At 40.9% G+C, this 17,953-nt stretch overlaps 1 protein-coding gene across 2 annotated transcripts in view; it reads left to right on the top strand.

The window, feature by feature from the left end:
- The window catches only part of EPHA6 (EPH receptor A6), a 1,030,110-nt gene that overhangs the window by 820,989 nt on the left and 191,168 nt on the right, over nucleotides 1-17,953 (top strand). For both annotated transcript variants that reach the window (XM_056559324.1, XM_056559326.1), the window contains one exon: nucleotides 12,631-12,816. In XM_056559324.1, the coding sequence (XP_056415299.1) occupies nucleotides 12,631-12,816 (186 nt within the window). The remainder of the gene's footprint in view (nucleotides 1-12,630; nucleotides 12,817-17,953) is intronic.

The following is a 17,953-nucleotide window of genomic DNA, read 5'->3' as shown; positions in this document are numbered from 1 at the left end:
TTGACCAAGTTTTTTTTTTATAATAACATCTTTTATTCTACCATAAAATGTACCATGAATCCAAAACATTAATATTTGCGGGTGAAAATTTATAAGAAAACTGCCATTTTGCAAATTAAAACAATTTTCACAATTAAAACACTACCCAATTTATATTTTTTATGATTGTATTACTTTAAAGGGGTTATCCACCATAAGGTGATTTTAGTATGTACCTGGCAGGCAGTAATGGACATGCTTAGGAAGGATCTGCACTTGTCTTGGGGCTAAATGGCTATGTTGTCAGATTACCATAACACTGTGGTTAGCATTTTGTGAACTGGTATTTCCTGTTTGAGTTTTCTTCTTTTGCCTACAAATCCCATAATTCCATTTTCCTCCCTCCCACACATCAGCCACCCCACCCATTGAAACATAAATGAGCTGCATCCATTCAAATGACCTGTTGTTTTCAATCAGGGTGCCTACACCTGTTGCATTAGTTGCAGATTGCTCTCTCTCCCACCAAGCGATCCCTCCACCCATTGAAGTAGACAGGCTCCCTGTCATCAGCTGACTAGTGAGTCAGGTCTCGGCGCATTGCAACCTGGGAAAAATCTGAGACAACAGTCATTTTGTATGCTGTTAATAATAAGTATTGGGGTGAAAAATCATAGAAGAATTGTGAGAAAACTGTCACATACAGGTACAGATACTATATTATGAACTACACTAACTTTACAGCCCCTGTAGCATAGTCAAATAAAACAAATTCCTGGAATACCCCTTTAAATAATACAATTTTTTTTAAAACAAATTTCGTATGTATAAAAATGTCCTTTTCTGACCCCTATAAAATTTTTATTAAATTTTTAATAAAATTGTTAATTTTTTATGCTATGATCTGTAGTTTTTATCTGTACCATTTTTGCTTTGAGGGGACTATTTGATCGCTTTATATAATTGCTTTTCCGATATATGACGTGATTAAAAATCTGCATTTTTGGTGTTTGATCTTTTTTTACAATCACGCCATTTACCGTGTGGGATCATAAACATTATATTTTAATAGTTCAGACATTTACGCATGTGGCAATACCAAATATGTTAAAAAAAATATACTTTTTTTTTCTTCTTTTTTTGTAAAATGAGAAATTAAGGGTAATCCTATCCCTCTCCCATGCACCATTTTCCTCTCCCTTAATAAGATATTGTCTTCCTACATCTGGCAGGATAAGCTAGACTATCTACACTTCCTCTTTTCAGACTGAAATCAGTCGGTGGCATTAACCTCCCTGACCCTGAATACTATCTAGCCATCCACTTGGCCAGATTGATAGATTGGATCGGAGAACCCACACATAAACTTTGGGTGGAAATTGAGGACCCCTTAGCACCTTTACCTTTGATATATCTTGTGCTATTACCGCCTCTACCTGATTTGGCTAACAAAGACCTCTGCCCAATCACTAGAACTACTCTAGTGGTGTGGTCCAAGCTCCTAGATAGCGTCTCAGTAAGCCATGATTTTACCCCGCTAATTCAGGTGCGGGACACCCTCGGCCGGCTCATGGGAGATCAGGGAACCAGGTTGCCACTTGATCTATGTTCCTCTCATTACTCTGTTACGCAAATTTTAGATGAGGACAGATGCATTGTAGAAGACGCTACCTTAGCCTCCAATCTCAATTTGCAATCCTTCAACTTTTTGCTGTTGGGCCGGTTGAGGAAGTCCTTCATGGAAATTGTTAAAAGCGGAGACCCTGAAGCCCCTCTGTCTTGGTTGGGCAAGCTGACAACCGCTACACAACATCCCCCTAAACTTATATCTACATTATACAAAATACAAAAACCTTTCCTCCCCTGCCCCCCCCCCCCTTTCTTTCTAAATAGGAGGCATACCTCGAGGTGAAGTTTACCCCAGAAGTAGTGCGAAAGATGTGCTTAGTCCCCCATAAGGTGTCCTGATGTTAGTGCATCCAGGAGAATGGGTATAAAGTTCTCAGAAGATAGTATAAGACCCCAGATATAACCTCCCACTACTCATTAACGAACTCAGACTCATTCTGGAGATGCCTAGAAACCAGGGGCACGTTCTTCCATATTTGGTGGACCTGCCTTTGGTTCAAATTGGTGGAGAGATATCTTCCAGTTATGTAATTCAGTTTGCTAGGGCAATCTATGCCCTGTAAACCATACATTGCCCTCCTATCCATCTGTACATCCTTGCCAAACTTCAGAATGCCCTCACTTTTCCTTCACCTTTTAGCGGCTGCTAGATTATTGCTACCCAAACATTGGCTTTCCCCGCAGCTCCTTGAGAAGCAGCATTGGATCGCCAAAGTGGATCAAATATGCCGTCTGAAGAAAATCTCCCATTGGAAGACACATACCAGACCGTCCTTCTTGACAATCTGGCAACCATGGAGAAGATTTTCACTTAAACAGCCCACCTGTCCCTTTACTCTCACTTTTCTCTCTTCTGTCTTTTTTCTGCCTCTCTGTAACATCTCACTATATGTACAAGATTTCTACCTCCTATGATTACTACCTCCTAAGAGCTAACATACCAACTCGATTCCATATAGGAACCACCATTGCTTAACCCCTTAAGGATACAGCCTATTTTGACCTTAAAGGGATACTCCACCCCTAGACATCTTATCCCTTATCCAGAGGATAAGATGTCAGATCGCCGGGGTCCCACTGCTGGGGACCCCCGGCATCACCGCTGCAGCACCCCGCTATCATTACTGCACAGAGCGAGTTCGATCTGTGTGTAATGACGGGCGATACAGGGGATGGAGTAGCGTGACATCATGGCTCCTCCCCTCGTGACATCACTGCCCGCCCCATTAATGCAAGTCCACGCCCCCTCCTATAGACTTGTATTGAGGGGGCGGACCGTGATGTCACGAGGGGCAGAGCCTTGACGTAACGATGCTCCAGCCCCTGTATTGCCCGTCATTATGCGCAGAGCGAACTCGCTCTGTGCAGTAATGATAGCGGGGTGCCGCATCAGAGATCCCGGGGGTCCCCAGCAGTGGGACCCTGGCGATCTGACATCTTATCCCCTATCCTTTGGATTGGGGATAAGATGTCTAGGGGCGGAGTACCCATTAAGGACACAGCGTTTCTTTGCAAATCTGACCTCTTTCACTTTAAGTATTAATAATTCTTGGATGCTTTAACTAATTTGATTCCTAGATTGTTTTTTGTGACATATTCTACTTCATGATAGTGGTACATTTTCGGCGATACTTGCATTATTTCTTGGTGAAAAATTCAAAAATTTCATGAAAAATTTGAAAATTTAGCTTTTTTTTAATAATAAAAAAAAAACACATGGCATACTATTTTGAAAACTACACCCCTAAAGGAACGTAACAAGTGTTACAGTGAGCCTTAACACCCCACAGGTGTTTGACAACTTTTCGTTAAAGTGGGAGGTGTAAATGAAAAAAAAATTTCCACTGAAATGCAGTTTTTTCCCCAAATTTACAATTTTTACAAGAGGTAATAGGAGAAAATGCCCCCCAAAATTTGTAACCCAATTTCTTCTGTGGGCGAACTACAATGCTCAGAAGAGAATGAGCCAAATTTGGCTTTTGAAAAGCAAATTTTGCTGAAAAATTCGAAATGCGAATATTCGCGCCCAACACTACTTGTTACGTGCCTTGAGGGGTGTAGTTTCCAAAATAGTATGCCATGTGGGTCTTTTTTTTTGCTGTTCTGGCACCATAGGGGCTTGCTAAATGCGACATGCCCCCCCCCCCCACCACCAAATTTGCGAATATATTCGCTATATATTCGAAATTGCGAATATTCGCTTTTATCCCGCATATTCGCATATGGGAATATTCGCATATGCGTATATTCGCATATATGAATATTCGCATAGTCCTTCTTTTCACTTGTGGGCCAATTAGAATGATGCAAATACATTTGTCAGAGGTTATTAACAACATCCCTAGCAACCAATAGTAAAGTTGCCCACCCCCTCACTGTTTTCTTCCTCAAATACGCGAATATGCGAATATGCAAATATAACAAATACGCAAAATTCGGAATTTAGGACGAATATTCGTCTATATATTCACGAAATATTGTGAATTCGAATATGGGCAATGCTGCTCATCACTAGTAACAAGGGATACAGTGAGCCTTAACACCCCACAGATGTTTGACAAATTTTCACTAAATTTGGAAATGTGAAAATGAAAAATTTTGTTTTTTTTTCACTAAAATGCTGGTGCTACCCCAAAGTTTTCATTTTTATAAGGGGTAATAGGAGAACGCCCCCCACCAAATTTGTAACCCCATTTCTTCTGAGTATGGAAATACACCATGTGTGGACGCCAAGTGCTCTGCTGGCGCACTACAATGCTCAGAAGAGAAGGAGCGTCATGGAGAGAGAATTTGGTTGGAATAGAAGTTGGGGGCCATGTGTGTTTACAAAGCCCCCATGGTGCCATAATAGTGGACCCCACATGTGACCCCCATTTTAGAAACTACACCTCTCACAGAATTTAATAAGGGTGCAGTGAGCATTTACACCCCATTGGCGTTTGACAGATTTTTGGAACAGTGGGCTGTGCAAATTAAAATTAAAATGTTTCATTTTCACAGACCACTGTTCCAAAAATCTGTCAGACACCTGTGGGGGGTAAATTTTCACTGCACCCCTTATTGTCTTCTGTGAGGGGTGTAGTTTCCAAAATGGGGTCACATGTGGGGAGAGTCCACTGTTCTGGTACCATGGGGGCTTTGTAAACGAACATGGCCTTCAATTCCAGCCAAATTTTCTCTCCAAAATCCCAATGGCACTCCTTCTCTTCTGAGCATTGTAGTTCGCCTGAAAAGCTTTACATAAACATTAGGGGTATTTCCTTACTCAGAAGAAATGGGGTTACAAATTTTGGAGGGCTTTTTTTTTACTATTACCCCTTGTGAAAATGAAAACTTTTGGGTAACAACAGCATTTTAGTTGAAAAAATAAAATTTTTCATTTTCATGTCCAACTTTAACGAAAATTTATCAAACACCTGTGGGGTGTTAAGGCTCCCTATACCCCTTGTTACGTTCCGTGAGGGGTGTAGTTTTCAATATGGGGTCACATTGTGGGTGTTTTTTTACTACACAGTGGTCTAAAAACAGTGGTCCTCCAGATGTTGCAAAACTACAAATCCCAGCATGCCCAGACTGTCTGGACATGCTGGGAGTTGTAGTTTTGCAACTTGTCAGGGGGAGGGCACTTACCACCGTCATCGCCATGCACCTGCCATCGCCGCTGCCCCTGCACACCCGATCGCTGATCGGGTTAATCAAATGGGGTCCCCGGGTGTTGGGCGGGAGTGGTCTCCTGCCGGACACCCCGGAACTTATGGTGGTCAGCTTTGATCGCCGTGTCTGAAGGGGTAATACAGGGCATTACCGCGATCGGTGATGTCCTATATTAGCTGCGGGTCCCGGCCGTTGATGGCCACAGGGACCGCCGCGATAGGTGTGTATTCGCCTTAATAGACGCACTAACTTTCCTCCCCCCCCCCAGTTTTGGGGAGGAAAAAGTGCGTCTTATACGGCGAAAAATACGGTATATCTATGGGATTGTTTTGGTCAGCCATGCTTCTCTCCCCGCTCATTCTAGCAATCGGTCAGGGTTTGATCATCCAGACCTCAACCAATGAAAACTTTTGACTTATGAAACATTTTCTATTATTGGATGCTGATAGATTTAGGTTTTTTGAACATGTGGAAATGCCAGATGATTAGATTACTGGGTAACTAACTCTGCATCCTTACTTCGATAGCTGCTTTTTTTTTACTGTTGTAAATAAGTTTTATTATTATTATTATTATTATTATTATTATTATAAATGTTACTTGTCAAAAATATTTTAAAGTGGCAGGTACATTATAAGAAGTATTGACTTAACCAGATGTCAGTACAACCGACAGATCCTCTTTACTGCAATGTGTTCAATAAGTGCTAACTTCACGCTATAGAATTTCCAAGCTGAGAAATTTTACTTGGAAACTCCAGTGCAGCGGCCTCCTATTGCCTTTAATCGGATTCTGCTGCACCGTGTACACTGCTGAATATTCGCAATTAAATATTTCACGTAAAAATTCAAATCCCACATTCTTTCGACGGAATCCACTCGTATATGCATTGCCGTCAATGGTGATGGAGCATGTCCAAGCGCATGTCTGGCAGCTGCTGTGCATGGAATGTCTGCCTGGAATTTCTCCAGATGGACATTCCATAGTGTGAATGCGCCCCAACATGTATGAATGTGTGATCAGCAGAGAACTTGCTTAAATAGTTGAACATTTGCTATTAGATGCCTCCATTGCTTCATAGCTCATTTCTGTACCGCTGTGTTTCCGTGAGACATCCGCGTCAATTAATGTCTTGCAGCCTAATACAGTGATCCCTCAACTTACAATGGCCTCAACATACAATAGTTTCAACATACAATGGTCTTTCCTGGACCATTGTAACTTGAAACCAGACTCAACATACAATACTACAGACCGTCCAGATCTGTAAAACGTGTCACAACTGGAGGAACTGACCAATCAGAATTAGGCATTTTACTAGTAAATCGCCTGTATTACTGAAGTGTATGCACTGACTGGTGTCTGGTAGCGCCCCCTACAGTACAGGGAGGTATTACATGTTCTGTACTACTCTTTACCTGTATTACTGAAGTGTATGCACTGACTGGCTGGTAGCGCCCCCTACAGTACAGGGAGGTATTACATGTTCTGTACTACTCTTTACCTGTATTACTGAAGTGTATACACTGACTGGTGTCTGGTAGCGCCCCCTACAGTAGAGGGAGGAACTACAAGTTCTGCAATACTCCTTACCTGTGCCAGAGTTAGCTGCTCCTTTGGACACCAAGTAAGGGCGGCTCCATTTGGGACACTGTGTGTACTGTATAGGACCCTGAAGAAGCTTCTGTCCTCTACATAAACCATTGTTTCCAATCCAGGGTGCCTCCAGCTGTTGCAAAACTACAACTCCCAGCATGCCCGGACAGCCAACGGCTATCCGGGCATGCTGGGAGTTGTAGTTTTGCAACAGCTGGAGGCACCCTGGTTGAGAAACACTGACAGACAGTGATTTACAGCTCCCAGCAGATCTTTCTTACTTTTATATGTAAGGATTTGCTTTATCTATATTAGTTATCTATTTATTTGTCTTTAATCCTCACTTTTTCCTATTTTTGGATGACATTTTGGTGGCTTCAGAACCAATTACCAGGTTTCCATAGAGTTCTGGTCTAAACATACAATGGTCTCAACATACAATGGTCGTCCTGGAACCGATTAATATTGTAACTTGAGGGACCACTGTACAACAGCTATGTGGAATACTTTTGACTGGAATGAATATGTTCTAATAACCAAAGAGGTAATCTCGTGTTATACCCCGGCATCACCACTGCGGTAAAGTGGCTACACTAATGTGCAAGCTCATCTGAAAATCTATTAAGCAGAATGTATTTTAGATGCTAGATCATTTTATGAGCATTGCTTAATTTTTATTCACAATACCCCCATCCACATCAGACACTGATGATCTAACTAATTCAGTTTTCTGCTGTGTACCGTGTTAATGGGCGCAACTCCCTCACATACTGGAGCGCATGGAAAGAGATGTGAGCTTATTACATCATTACGCCACGAGACTCTGACTAAGTCTCCCGCATTATTAGAATGTGCCTGGCTTACATAAAAAATGTTTAGTACAGACAATTTTCTGGACTAATGATAATTCACCGCTATAATTTCGGTAAACTGGATGTGCGCACAGCAGACTTTCCACAACTTTAAAGCACCTAATCGCTTGCAATAAGTAGAAAAGCATAATTTAATGCTAAAATACTGGATCATAAGTGTCCTTACTTCAGACTGAATGGATACGGTAAAATAAGACCTATAAAAAATGGCATCTGTCATGATTGTGAAAAAGGGAACATAACTAGCAGGTAATGGTGGGAATGAGATTTAATTTTGCACTTTAATTTTAAGTAGTGACTTATGCATTGCTTTTGGTGCATCACATCAACCCAAACTGGTAAAGATGGTTTAACATTAAAATTGATTCTACCTAACGAATGTATGCTTACTGCCCCACTATCACAGCCTGTCCTGCTCCACTAGGTACATGCCACTAGTAGTTAGACAGATGCCCAACCAGAAGGAAGCTGCCCCCCAGTAGACAGCCATGAATTCTGATGGATCCCACCTTAAAGGGGCTATCCCGGTTTTATTAAAGGAGATATGTCCTACTAAAAAACTTTTTAAAGTTTTAGATCGTGGGGGGTCCGACCAATGCGGCCTCCTGGGATCTCCTGTACGGAGCCCCAGCTTTCCTGCTCCTGGGGAGAGCCAGGACCCGTTTTTTGTGATTTTATGGTCCCCCCAGATCCCTGACAAGCCAGCCTCCTGTTGACGTGTGTGGTCCAGCTGTACATGCTGCCACGCCGATGATTGATGCTGTTTGCAGACGGGTGAGATCATGTGACAGCAGCGGACACATTAAATACCGGAGAGGCAATACGTACAGTTGGACCACACATGTCATCAGGGAGCTGGCTTGCCAGGGAAGTCAAGAAAAATCCACGCCACCTGTGATCAGCTGTTGTCTTGAGCCGACCAGGATCCTGGAAAAGACTCAAGACAACAGTCTTGAACCTGGAAGGACTATGACATCACACAAAAGGTGTCAATCACCCCACACATGTAAGGCAAGTAAAGCACTTAAGACATAACAGGCACAATGGAAAAGTGGAAAGTAAATAAATCCTGGACAACCCCTTTAAACCAGTTAGACTGTTCGGAAGTTGGCAAAGTGGACCTGTCATCAAGAAAATATGTCACATGGCTCGATAGGGCTTCTCATCAGTATTTTGGGCATACCTTTTTTATCGTCAAAGTACTTTCCAACTATTAGGCTTTTTATTGTGCAAATGAGGCTCAATTGCCCCTTTGGGGATCTTTAGAAAATGTATTTGGCTTAGCTGTCCATTGTAGAGCAGAGCCACATCAAGGCTTCAGTCAGAAAGTAAATATATAGATATCGGTAGATGAGAACAAGACCTAGTTCAGAAAGGACGATATAGAAGACGGCACTTCTACCCTGGCTAATACTGCCTAGGGCATAAGGTCTTCAGGGCCGGGACTGATCTATACCAGTAGCTTCTGGCTCGCTTTGTATTGGCAACTTTGATCAGTTGTGGATATAATGGGGGAATTTATCAAACGATTTAGATTTACACTGTTATTAAATTTATATTATTTCCTTTTTTTTAATAATATGTCTTTACTATTTTTCATAAGCTCAGGAGCACTTATATTATCTCAAGTCAAATGCTGAACTTATGCTATGATATTATTTCAGATATCAGTATAATATTCAGGCGCAGGCTAGGCTTCTGTACAAATGAGATGAGAATGCAGAGAAACATTAACTTAAACCTGGTAATGTTGATCTAAGGGGAAATCACGCTGGAATTACCGGTGCCAGGGAAATATGTTTGTCATTATGAAATATCACATGCAGTATTGCACAAATATTCCTGGTGTATTTCTGTCATGAAGATTATGCCGCCTTTAAAAAAATGTATTTAAAATGGCAGAATTTTTTTTATCTTGTCATAATTTTGGGACATGTGCTGAGAAAATAATTTCAAAATATAATACTGGCAGCATGGCACTAGTAATATAAAGTAAATAAAATAGTATTTTTATATGTAGACGTTTTTTTTTATCCTTTTTTCCTTAACGACACTGAGGGAAAGAAGGGAGAATGAGAGAGAATTTGGTAAAACTTTCTTTCCTAAAGCCAAATATGAATCCCAAGCTGGAGAGAAGTTAAAAGGCAAAGTAGTTCACCTATAAAGTTTTTAAAGGGAACCTGTTGTCATTTTTTATGCTGCTTGAACCACAGCAGCCTTTAGTGGCTTTTGCCCATCCAACAAGCCTTGATTGATACTGTAGATGCCTAATTACTGTAGATCCATAGTAGTTACCAGTTATCCAGTGTAGAATTTCACCCATTGTTTTGTGAGGGGTAAAATCCAAAGTTTAATCTTATCAATGTTTTTTTTTTTTATAGTTTTCAAAAATATGCAGTGGAAAAACATGATACTAAAATAGACTTTGGGGCGGAAGAATGCATAGCTTCCCCTATAGCAGTTGCTTTCCCTGCATCTTAAAGGGGTACTCCGGTGCTCCAGCATTCTGAACATTTTGTTCCAAACCCTCGGAGCCGGAGGCCATGATCGTGACCTCATGGCCATGTCCCCTCATGACATCACACCACACCCCCTCCATTTCTTTCTAGGGGAGAGGGAGTGTCGGCCGCAATGCCCCTTCCCATAGACATGAATGGAGGGGTCGTGGTGTGATGTCACGAGGGGGCATGGCTGTGACATCCTAACCACTGCCGCAGGAACCCTACATTTGTTTAGAATGCTGGGTGCTGCGGGAGATTGCGGGGGTCCCAGCAGCGGGACCCCCACGATCAGACATCTTATCCCCTATCCTTTAGATAGGGGATAAGATGTCTAGCAGTGGAGTACCCCTTTAACATTGGCTTCCAGTACGCAGGTGCCTTCTGGACTTATAGAAGTGAGTAATAGAATGACCAACAGGCGGTTGCAAGAAAAAGCTTACAATCCTATATCAATATCAAAATTAAAAAGAACAAAATGGCAACAATTTGATGACTGAAACTGGAGATTATGGTATGAATGATAATTTAAATACATAATAGACTTCCCCTGTAAATGTAACCGAAGACAACGAGCAAAGACAACACAGGAAAGACTTTACTTACTTTTCCTATCTTCTCTATCTTTTCCTAACCTAAACTGATAAGAAAACTAAGTTAGCTGCCCCTATAGTATTCCCACACATGCCCAATACTAAACTATTCAAAAGAAACAAGCAAAAAAAATAAAAAATGAAAAAAACTATTGAGGGAAAACTTTAAAAGTGGCCAGAGAAACGTACCAAGCAATGTTCAATGATTAACCTTAGGATATATAATGTTGCAGAAGTATATAGCATGGCTTACCTGTCTGGGGGGGTCTTAGTCGTGTACTTATTGGTTGTACCTGGTTGAGTAGTTGCTCAGTAGTACAATACTCCTGAGATAGTGGGGGATGATTTGTTGTCTTGGGAAAAAGGAAAGAGTCGGGGAGCTGTTGAGACAACACCATACTGAAAATGAGAGGACTACACAACTTTGTGTCAGGGGTAAATCACAGTATGCTGAAGCCAGTGCAATTTTTCATACCATATTAGTAAGTTATATGTCATGGGGTGATAGTGTCATTTGCATACACTTTCCTGAAACCGGAATACACCTTTAAAGGGGTACTCCGGTGGAAAACTTTTTTTTTTTTTTAATCAACTGGTGCCAGAAAGTTAAACAGATTAATAAATGACTTCTATTATAAAATTTTGATCCTTCCTGTACTTATTAGCTGCTGAATACTACAGAGGAAATTATTTTCTTTTTGGAACACAGAGCTCTCTGCTGACATCACCAGCACAGTGCTCTCTGCTGACATCTCTGTCCATTATAGAAACTGTCCAGAGTAGCATATGTTTTCTATGGGGATTTTCTTCTACTCTGGATAGTTCTTAAAATGGAGAGAGGTGTCAGCAGAGAGCACAGTGCTCGTGATGTCAGCAGAGAGCTCTGTGTCCAAAAAGAAAATCATTTCCTCTGTAGTATTCAACAGCTCATAAGTACTAGAAGGATTAAGATTTTTTGATAGAAGTAATTTACAATTCTGTTTAAATTTCTGGCACCAGTTGATTTAAAAAAAAAAAAAGTTTTCCACTGGAGTACCCCTTTAAGTGTCTTCCACAGCATCTTAGAATTTTGTGTTGTGTCTTACCTCGACTATTTGTCTTAAAAATGAATGAGTAGCAGAGTGTTACCGTCTTTCTTATGAATGGGTTGTGTCCTCATACAACCCGACACTCTTCAGTCAGTGCCGCATATGAGACCCCTCATCGACAAGGGAAATCATTTCCAATTACTCAGTTCCTACATTTTCAGGGAAAACAACAGAGGTACAAAGCAGACCTCCAATGATAAATGCAAGAATTCTTATCTGGTGAGGAATACCTATGCAATTTCCGAATAAGCTGTAAAGTGTAAATTCGATGTGAACCTTCAATTTTATTCACAATAAAGGATTTATTGTTGCAGTAACTAATGTTCCTTAGCAAATGACTGTAAATAAAGCTACTTGCCTCAAGTCTTTATTAAAGGTATGGAAATCTGAAGAGTTCCGCTGTGGATTGCAGACAATTGTCTGAATAATGTATGGTGTTGTATATGCATGAATCGCTTCCCATAAACTAATCCCATTAATAGCAAGTTACAAGAATACTTCCCTGCTTTTGTTAATCTACATGAAACAAATGTTTAGCAAACAGTCTAAGGGGTTAATTTTATTCTAGAGGCAGATAGGAAGAATAGGTGATTTCTAATACCAATGCCTGGCACAATTGTTACAGCTTTTAGGATTGTCTTTTGGGACTTATTGTGACTGTATGCTGCACACGTAGTGGAATATGAGTGGTATCTGTGTTAATGCTAAGTTATCATTTTAGGGGAGTTTGGAGAGGTATGTAGCGGAAGATTGAAGACACCTGCAAAGAAAGAAATCCCTGTGGCCATTAAAACTTTAAAGGGAGGTTACATGGACAGGCAGCGGCGAGATTTTCTCCGAGAAGCCAGTATCATGGGACAGTTTGATCATCCAAATATCATCCGGCTCGAAGGTGTTGTTACGAAAAGTAAGTTTTCTTTGGCAATTGTTGTGTATGTTGACATCAAACTTCACTTTTCAGAAGGCAGCACTGTTAAATGGGTCATTTATTACCAACAGGAGTTATCAAGAAGCAGTGTATAGTAAAGTGCAGTAATCCTATCATTTCAGCTACTATTCCATACTGTATATTTCAGGATTATCTGCCCATTATATCGTCCAACATAATGAGATCTTGGGTACTCTAATGTAACCTCAACTTGTCTCTAGCTGCTTTATTTGTCCCTAATAATAGAGGTCAATAGCCTGCTCAGCTCCTGACACAGAGTCCCAAATGCCCTGGATAAGTATAGCATTAAATGACAGGAATCTGACTGCATGTAGCCACCACTTAGAAAATAATTACATACTGTTGTTAACAATGGAGGAACCAACAGCAACTGTGCAATTTCCGTGCAGCGCTCGTCAAATTAAGAATTACCATATTTTTCGCCCTATAGGACGCACCGGCATATAAGACGCACCCTATTTTAAAGGTACAAAATCTAGAAAAAAAAGATTCTGCACCCAACAGTAATCTTCAACCTGCGGACCTCCAGATGTTGCAAAACTACAACTCCCAGCATGCCCGGACAGCCGTTGGCTGTCCGGGCATGCTGGGAGTTGTAGTTTTGCAACATCTGGAGGTCTGCAGGTTGAAGACCACTGGATAGGAGGTAATACTCACCTGTCCCCGCCGCTCCGGACCCGTCACCGCTGCCCTGGATGTTGCTCCATCGCTGTCGACGCGTCCCTGTGGTGTCCCCGACGCTCCGGACGTCTTCTTCCCCGGGATCCACGCTCTCCGTCGCTGTCATCATGTCGCTACGCACGCCGCACCTATTGGATGACGGGACGGCGTGCGCGACGACGTAATGACGTCGAAGGAGAGCACCGGCCATGCAGGGGATCCCGGCACGGAGCAGACACCGAGGAGGCAGGTAAGGTCCCTCCCAGTGTCCTGTAAGCTGTTTGGGACGCCGCAATTTCACCACGGCGGTCCCAAACAGCCCGACTGAGTAGCCGGGTTAGTGTTATTTTCGCTTCAGATGCGGCGGTCAGCCTGAAGGGTTAATACAGGGCATCACCGCGATCGGTGATGTCCTGTATTAGCCGCGGGTCCCGGCCGTTGATGGCCGCAGGGACCGCCGCGATAGGTGTGTATTCGCTGTATAAGAGCAACCAACTTTCCCCCCCCCCCCCCCCCTGTTTTGGGGAAGAAAAAGTGCGTCTTATGCGACGAAAAATACGGTACACATTCCTAATTTAAATCCTCAAGAGTCAGAGATGCTAGCAAATGAGGAATTTTGAATGAGGAATTCATCTGATCACATCTATTTTGGAGGCTCCATTTGAACAGGGTCTAAATTTAGGATTCCATCACAGTATTTAAATAAAGGCTTTTCTAAATCATATAAACCTACTTTAACCTGTTTAGGACTATGCATTGTTAATTTAGTCTATCAGGGCCAGGTCAGGACCCTGAGAAGACAGAAACACTTTATAACCACTTCTGCTTGAACTTTTTAATTCTACGTAGTGCTCAGTAAGCGCTAAGTAGTGAATAAAAACAGCAGCGACTCCACCACCTGTTAAACCCGGCATTTTGTTTTTGATCGGCAGGTTTCCCCCAGGATGGTAAAGCTTCTGGCTGTTTCTCCGCAGACCCAGATCAGCCCTGCTGGTGACTTATGTCACAATAGGGGGATATTTTCCCCTGTAAATGGTGTTCCTATGGAAAGAATGAATGTCTTGTATGTAATAACTTTTTTTTTTTTAATCAACTGGTGCCAGAAAGTTAAACAGATTTGTAAATTACTTCTATTAGAAAATCTTAATCCTCCCTGTACTTATTAGTTGCTGAATACTACAGTGGAAATTATTTTCCGTTTTAAACGCAGAGCTGTCTGCTGACATCACGAGCACAGTGCTCTCTGCTGACATCTCTGTCCATTTTAGGAACTGTCCAGGTTAGAAGAAAATCCCCATAGCAAACATATGCTGGTCTGGACAGCTCCAAAAATGGACAGAGATGTCAGCAGAGAGCACTGTGGTCATGATGTCAGCAGAGAGCTCTGTGTTTCAAAAAGAAAAGAATTTCCGCTATAGTATTCAGCAGCTAATAAGTACAGGAAGGATTAAGATGTTTTAATAGAAGTAATTTACAAATCTGTTTAACTTTCTGGCACCAGTTGATTTAAAAAAAAAAAGTTTTTCACCGGAGTACCCCTTTAAGTATAAAAATGAAAAAATACATTCGAAAAAGAAAAAAAAAACTCACCGCTCACACCAACACAAATTGCCAATATAATGCCCCCTGCTCACTCAAAACTATACATATGATATAATAAAGAGACTGAAAATATTAGGAGCATCAAGAAAAAGGCTAAGTTGAGCATCACCTGCAAATAAAGGCAGCGCAAAGTGACATGAAAAGCTTTGAAAGCCAAATCAGAGAAAAAGTATCATGCACACACAAATGCCCGTCCCATGATACAAGAACAAGAAGACTGGTAATACAACAATTCAACTTTATTTAATTGTATGAAAATGCAGAAAGTACATGTATATAGAAAAAGGACTAAAAGGTCCTAAAGCAGCAACAGTCGGAAAACATAATACGAGCAATGAGAATAAAAACACTCATATCATATCATCCATTAGGGTATGAAGATCATCAGGTCCAGTTTTGCATGCAAAGTGTATGCATGAGGAAGAGAGTAGGTCAGCTTACCCGATGTAGACCAACCGCGGCACGGACAGGTGCGGACCTCACCACAGTAATGAGGAAAGAGAGGAGTCCAGGGTGGTGTATTCAAGCAGATTGTGCGGTTTTATTATAACTTGCAAGCAGTACACAAGAGAGGCATGGTGGTGACGCGTTTCAGAATATTCTCATATGAGTAAGGCCGGGTGCCACCGGCCGAAACGCGTCACCACCATGCCTCTCTTGTGTACTGCTTGCAAGTTATAATAAAACCGCACAATCTGCTTGAATACACCACCCTGGACTCCTCTCTTTCCTCATTACTGTGGTGAGGTCCGCACCTGTCCGTGCCGCGGTTGGTCTACATCGGGTAAGCTGACCTACTCTCTTCCTCATGCATACACTTTGCATGCAAAACTGGACCTGATGATCTTCATACCCTAATGGATGATATGATATGAGTGTTTTTATTCTCATTGCTCGTATTATGTTTTCCGACTGTTGCTGCTTTAGGACCTTTTAGTCCTTTTTCTATATACATGTACTTTCTGCATTTTCATTCAATTAAATAAAGTTGAATTGTTGTATTTCCAGTCTTCTTGTTCTTGTATCATGGGACGGGCATTTGTGTGTGCATGATACTTTTTCTCTGATTTGGCTTTCAAAGCTTTTCATGTCACTTTGCGCTGCCTTTATTTGCAGGTGATGCTCAACTTAGCCTTTTTCTTGATGCTCCTAATATTTTCAGTCTCTTTATTATATCATATGTATAGTTTTGAGTGAGCAGGGGGCATTATATTGGCAATTTGGGTTGGTGTGAGCGGTGAGTTTTTTTTTCTTTTTCGAATGTATTTTTTCATTTTTATACTTAAAGGGGTACTCCGGTGAAAAACTTTTTTTTTTTAAATCAACTGGTGCCAGAAAGTTAAACAGATTTGTAAATTACTTCTATTAAAACATCTTAATCCTTCCTGTACTTATTAGCTGCTGAATACTATAGCGGAAATTCTTTTCTTTTTGAAACACAGAGCTCTCTGCTGACATCATGACCACAGTGCTCTCTGCTGACATCTCTGTCCATTTTTGGAGCTGTCCAGACCAGCATATGTTTGCTATGGGGATTTTCTTCTAACCTGGACAGTTCCTAAAATGGACAGAGATGTCAGCAGAGAGCACTGTGCTCGTGATGTCAGCAGACAGCTCTGTGTTTCAAACGGAAAAGAATTTCCGCTGTTGTATTCAGCAGCTAATAAGTACAGGAAGGATTAAGATTTTTTAATAGAAGTCATTTACAAATCTGTTTAACTTTCTGTCACCAGTTGATTTAAAAAAAAAAAGTTTTTCCCCGGAGTACCCCTTTAATGTTTGTGTATATTTTTATTACATACAAGACATTCATTCTTTCCATAGGAACACCATTTACAGGAGAAAATATCCATGCCTCTCTTGTGTACTGCTTGCAAGTTATAATAAAACCGCACAATCTGCTTGAATACACCACCCTGGACTCCTTTCTTTCCTCATAGTGTATGCATGATATTTTTTCTCTAGTTTGGTTCCATGAAAAAATAAGGAACACATTTTAGCACTTTTTTTTCTTGTCAACTTGCATCTTTGAAGAATAAACAACTATAAAGAGAAAATAAATGTTTTTATTTTTGTGCGCACCACTAGAGGGCATGCTTTAATGACCTACCAGTATACATGATGATAAGTATTTGCTAAGCCAGCTGATAATTTTACTTTTACAACTATATACTTAAGTAGAAAACCTGTTATACTTTCTCACCATGTACCCTGACAATAGGTTAAATTGCCCTCTTGAAATACATCATATTTTCTAGATTGCAGCTAATGACCAACATATTGTTATCTCTACTTGTTGCATAAAATTATTAATACGCACAAAACACTTAATAAAACAGAAAACATCCTCTTTAACTTCTGCTAAGTTCCCTTAAGAATTATTTAAATGAGCTCTTATAATGCACAGATGTTGTTTGATATTTATCTGTCATGTCCTTTTAAACCGATTATTGCTGCTCCTGAGAATTTACATGAGCTACTGATATGGGTGAACTTCTGCAGATACATAGAATGGCGCATGTAAGAGAGATTCATTATTGGGGATGTTTATAGTAACCTTAGGTATATGTCTGCTACAGTTATGTTTATTGCCAGTCATCCCCCCGCACTTAAACTGAAGACTCAATAGGACAGTACCTGTGTTAGTGAAAGACGGGATAAACTTTGATAAACAGTCTAAGAATGTGTAAGATTTATCATAGTGGCCCAGGCTGTTTAAAAATCTGTCGCATCTTTAGACACTGTGTAGTCTACGTTGACAGCATTTTTTTAGTTGTCTTACTGTTTTCGTAAAAAATATGTGCAAAAGCTAATTTAAGCCACTACTCTTATT

The sequence above is a fragment of the Hyla sarda genome, chromosome 2, assembly GCF_029499605.1.
Source record: "Hyla sarda isolate aHylSar1 chromosome 2, aHylSar1.hap1, whole genome shotgun sequence".
Classification (NCBI taxonomy): Eukaryota; Metazoa; Chordata; class Amphibia; order Anura; family Hylidae; genus Hyla; species Hyla sarda.
The sequence above is the reverse complement of the archived record's forward strand: the minus strand, read 5'-3'. Positions and strand labels throughout refer to the sequence as shown.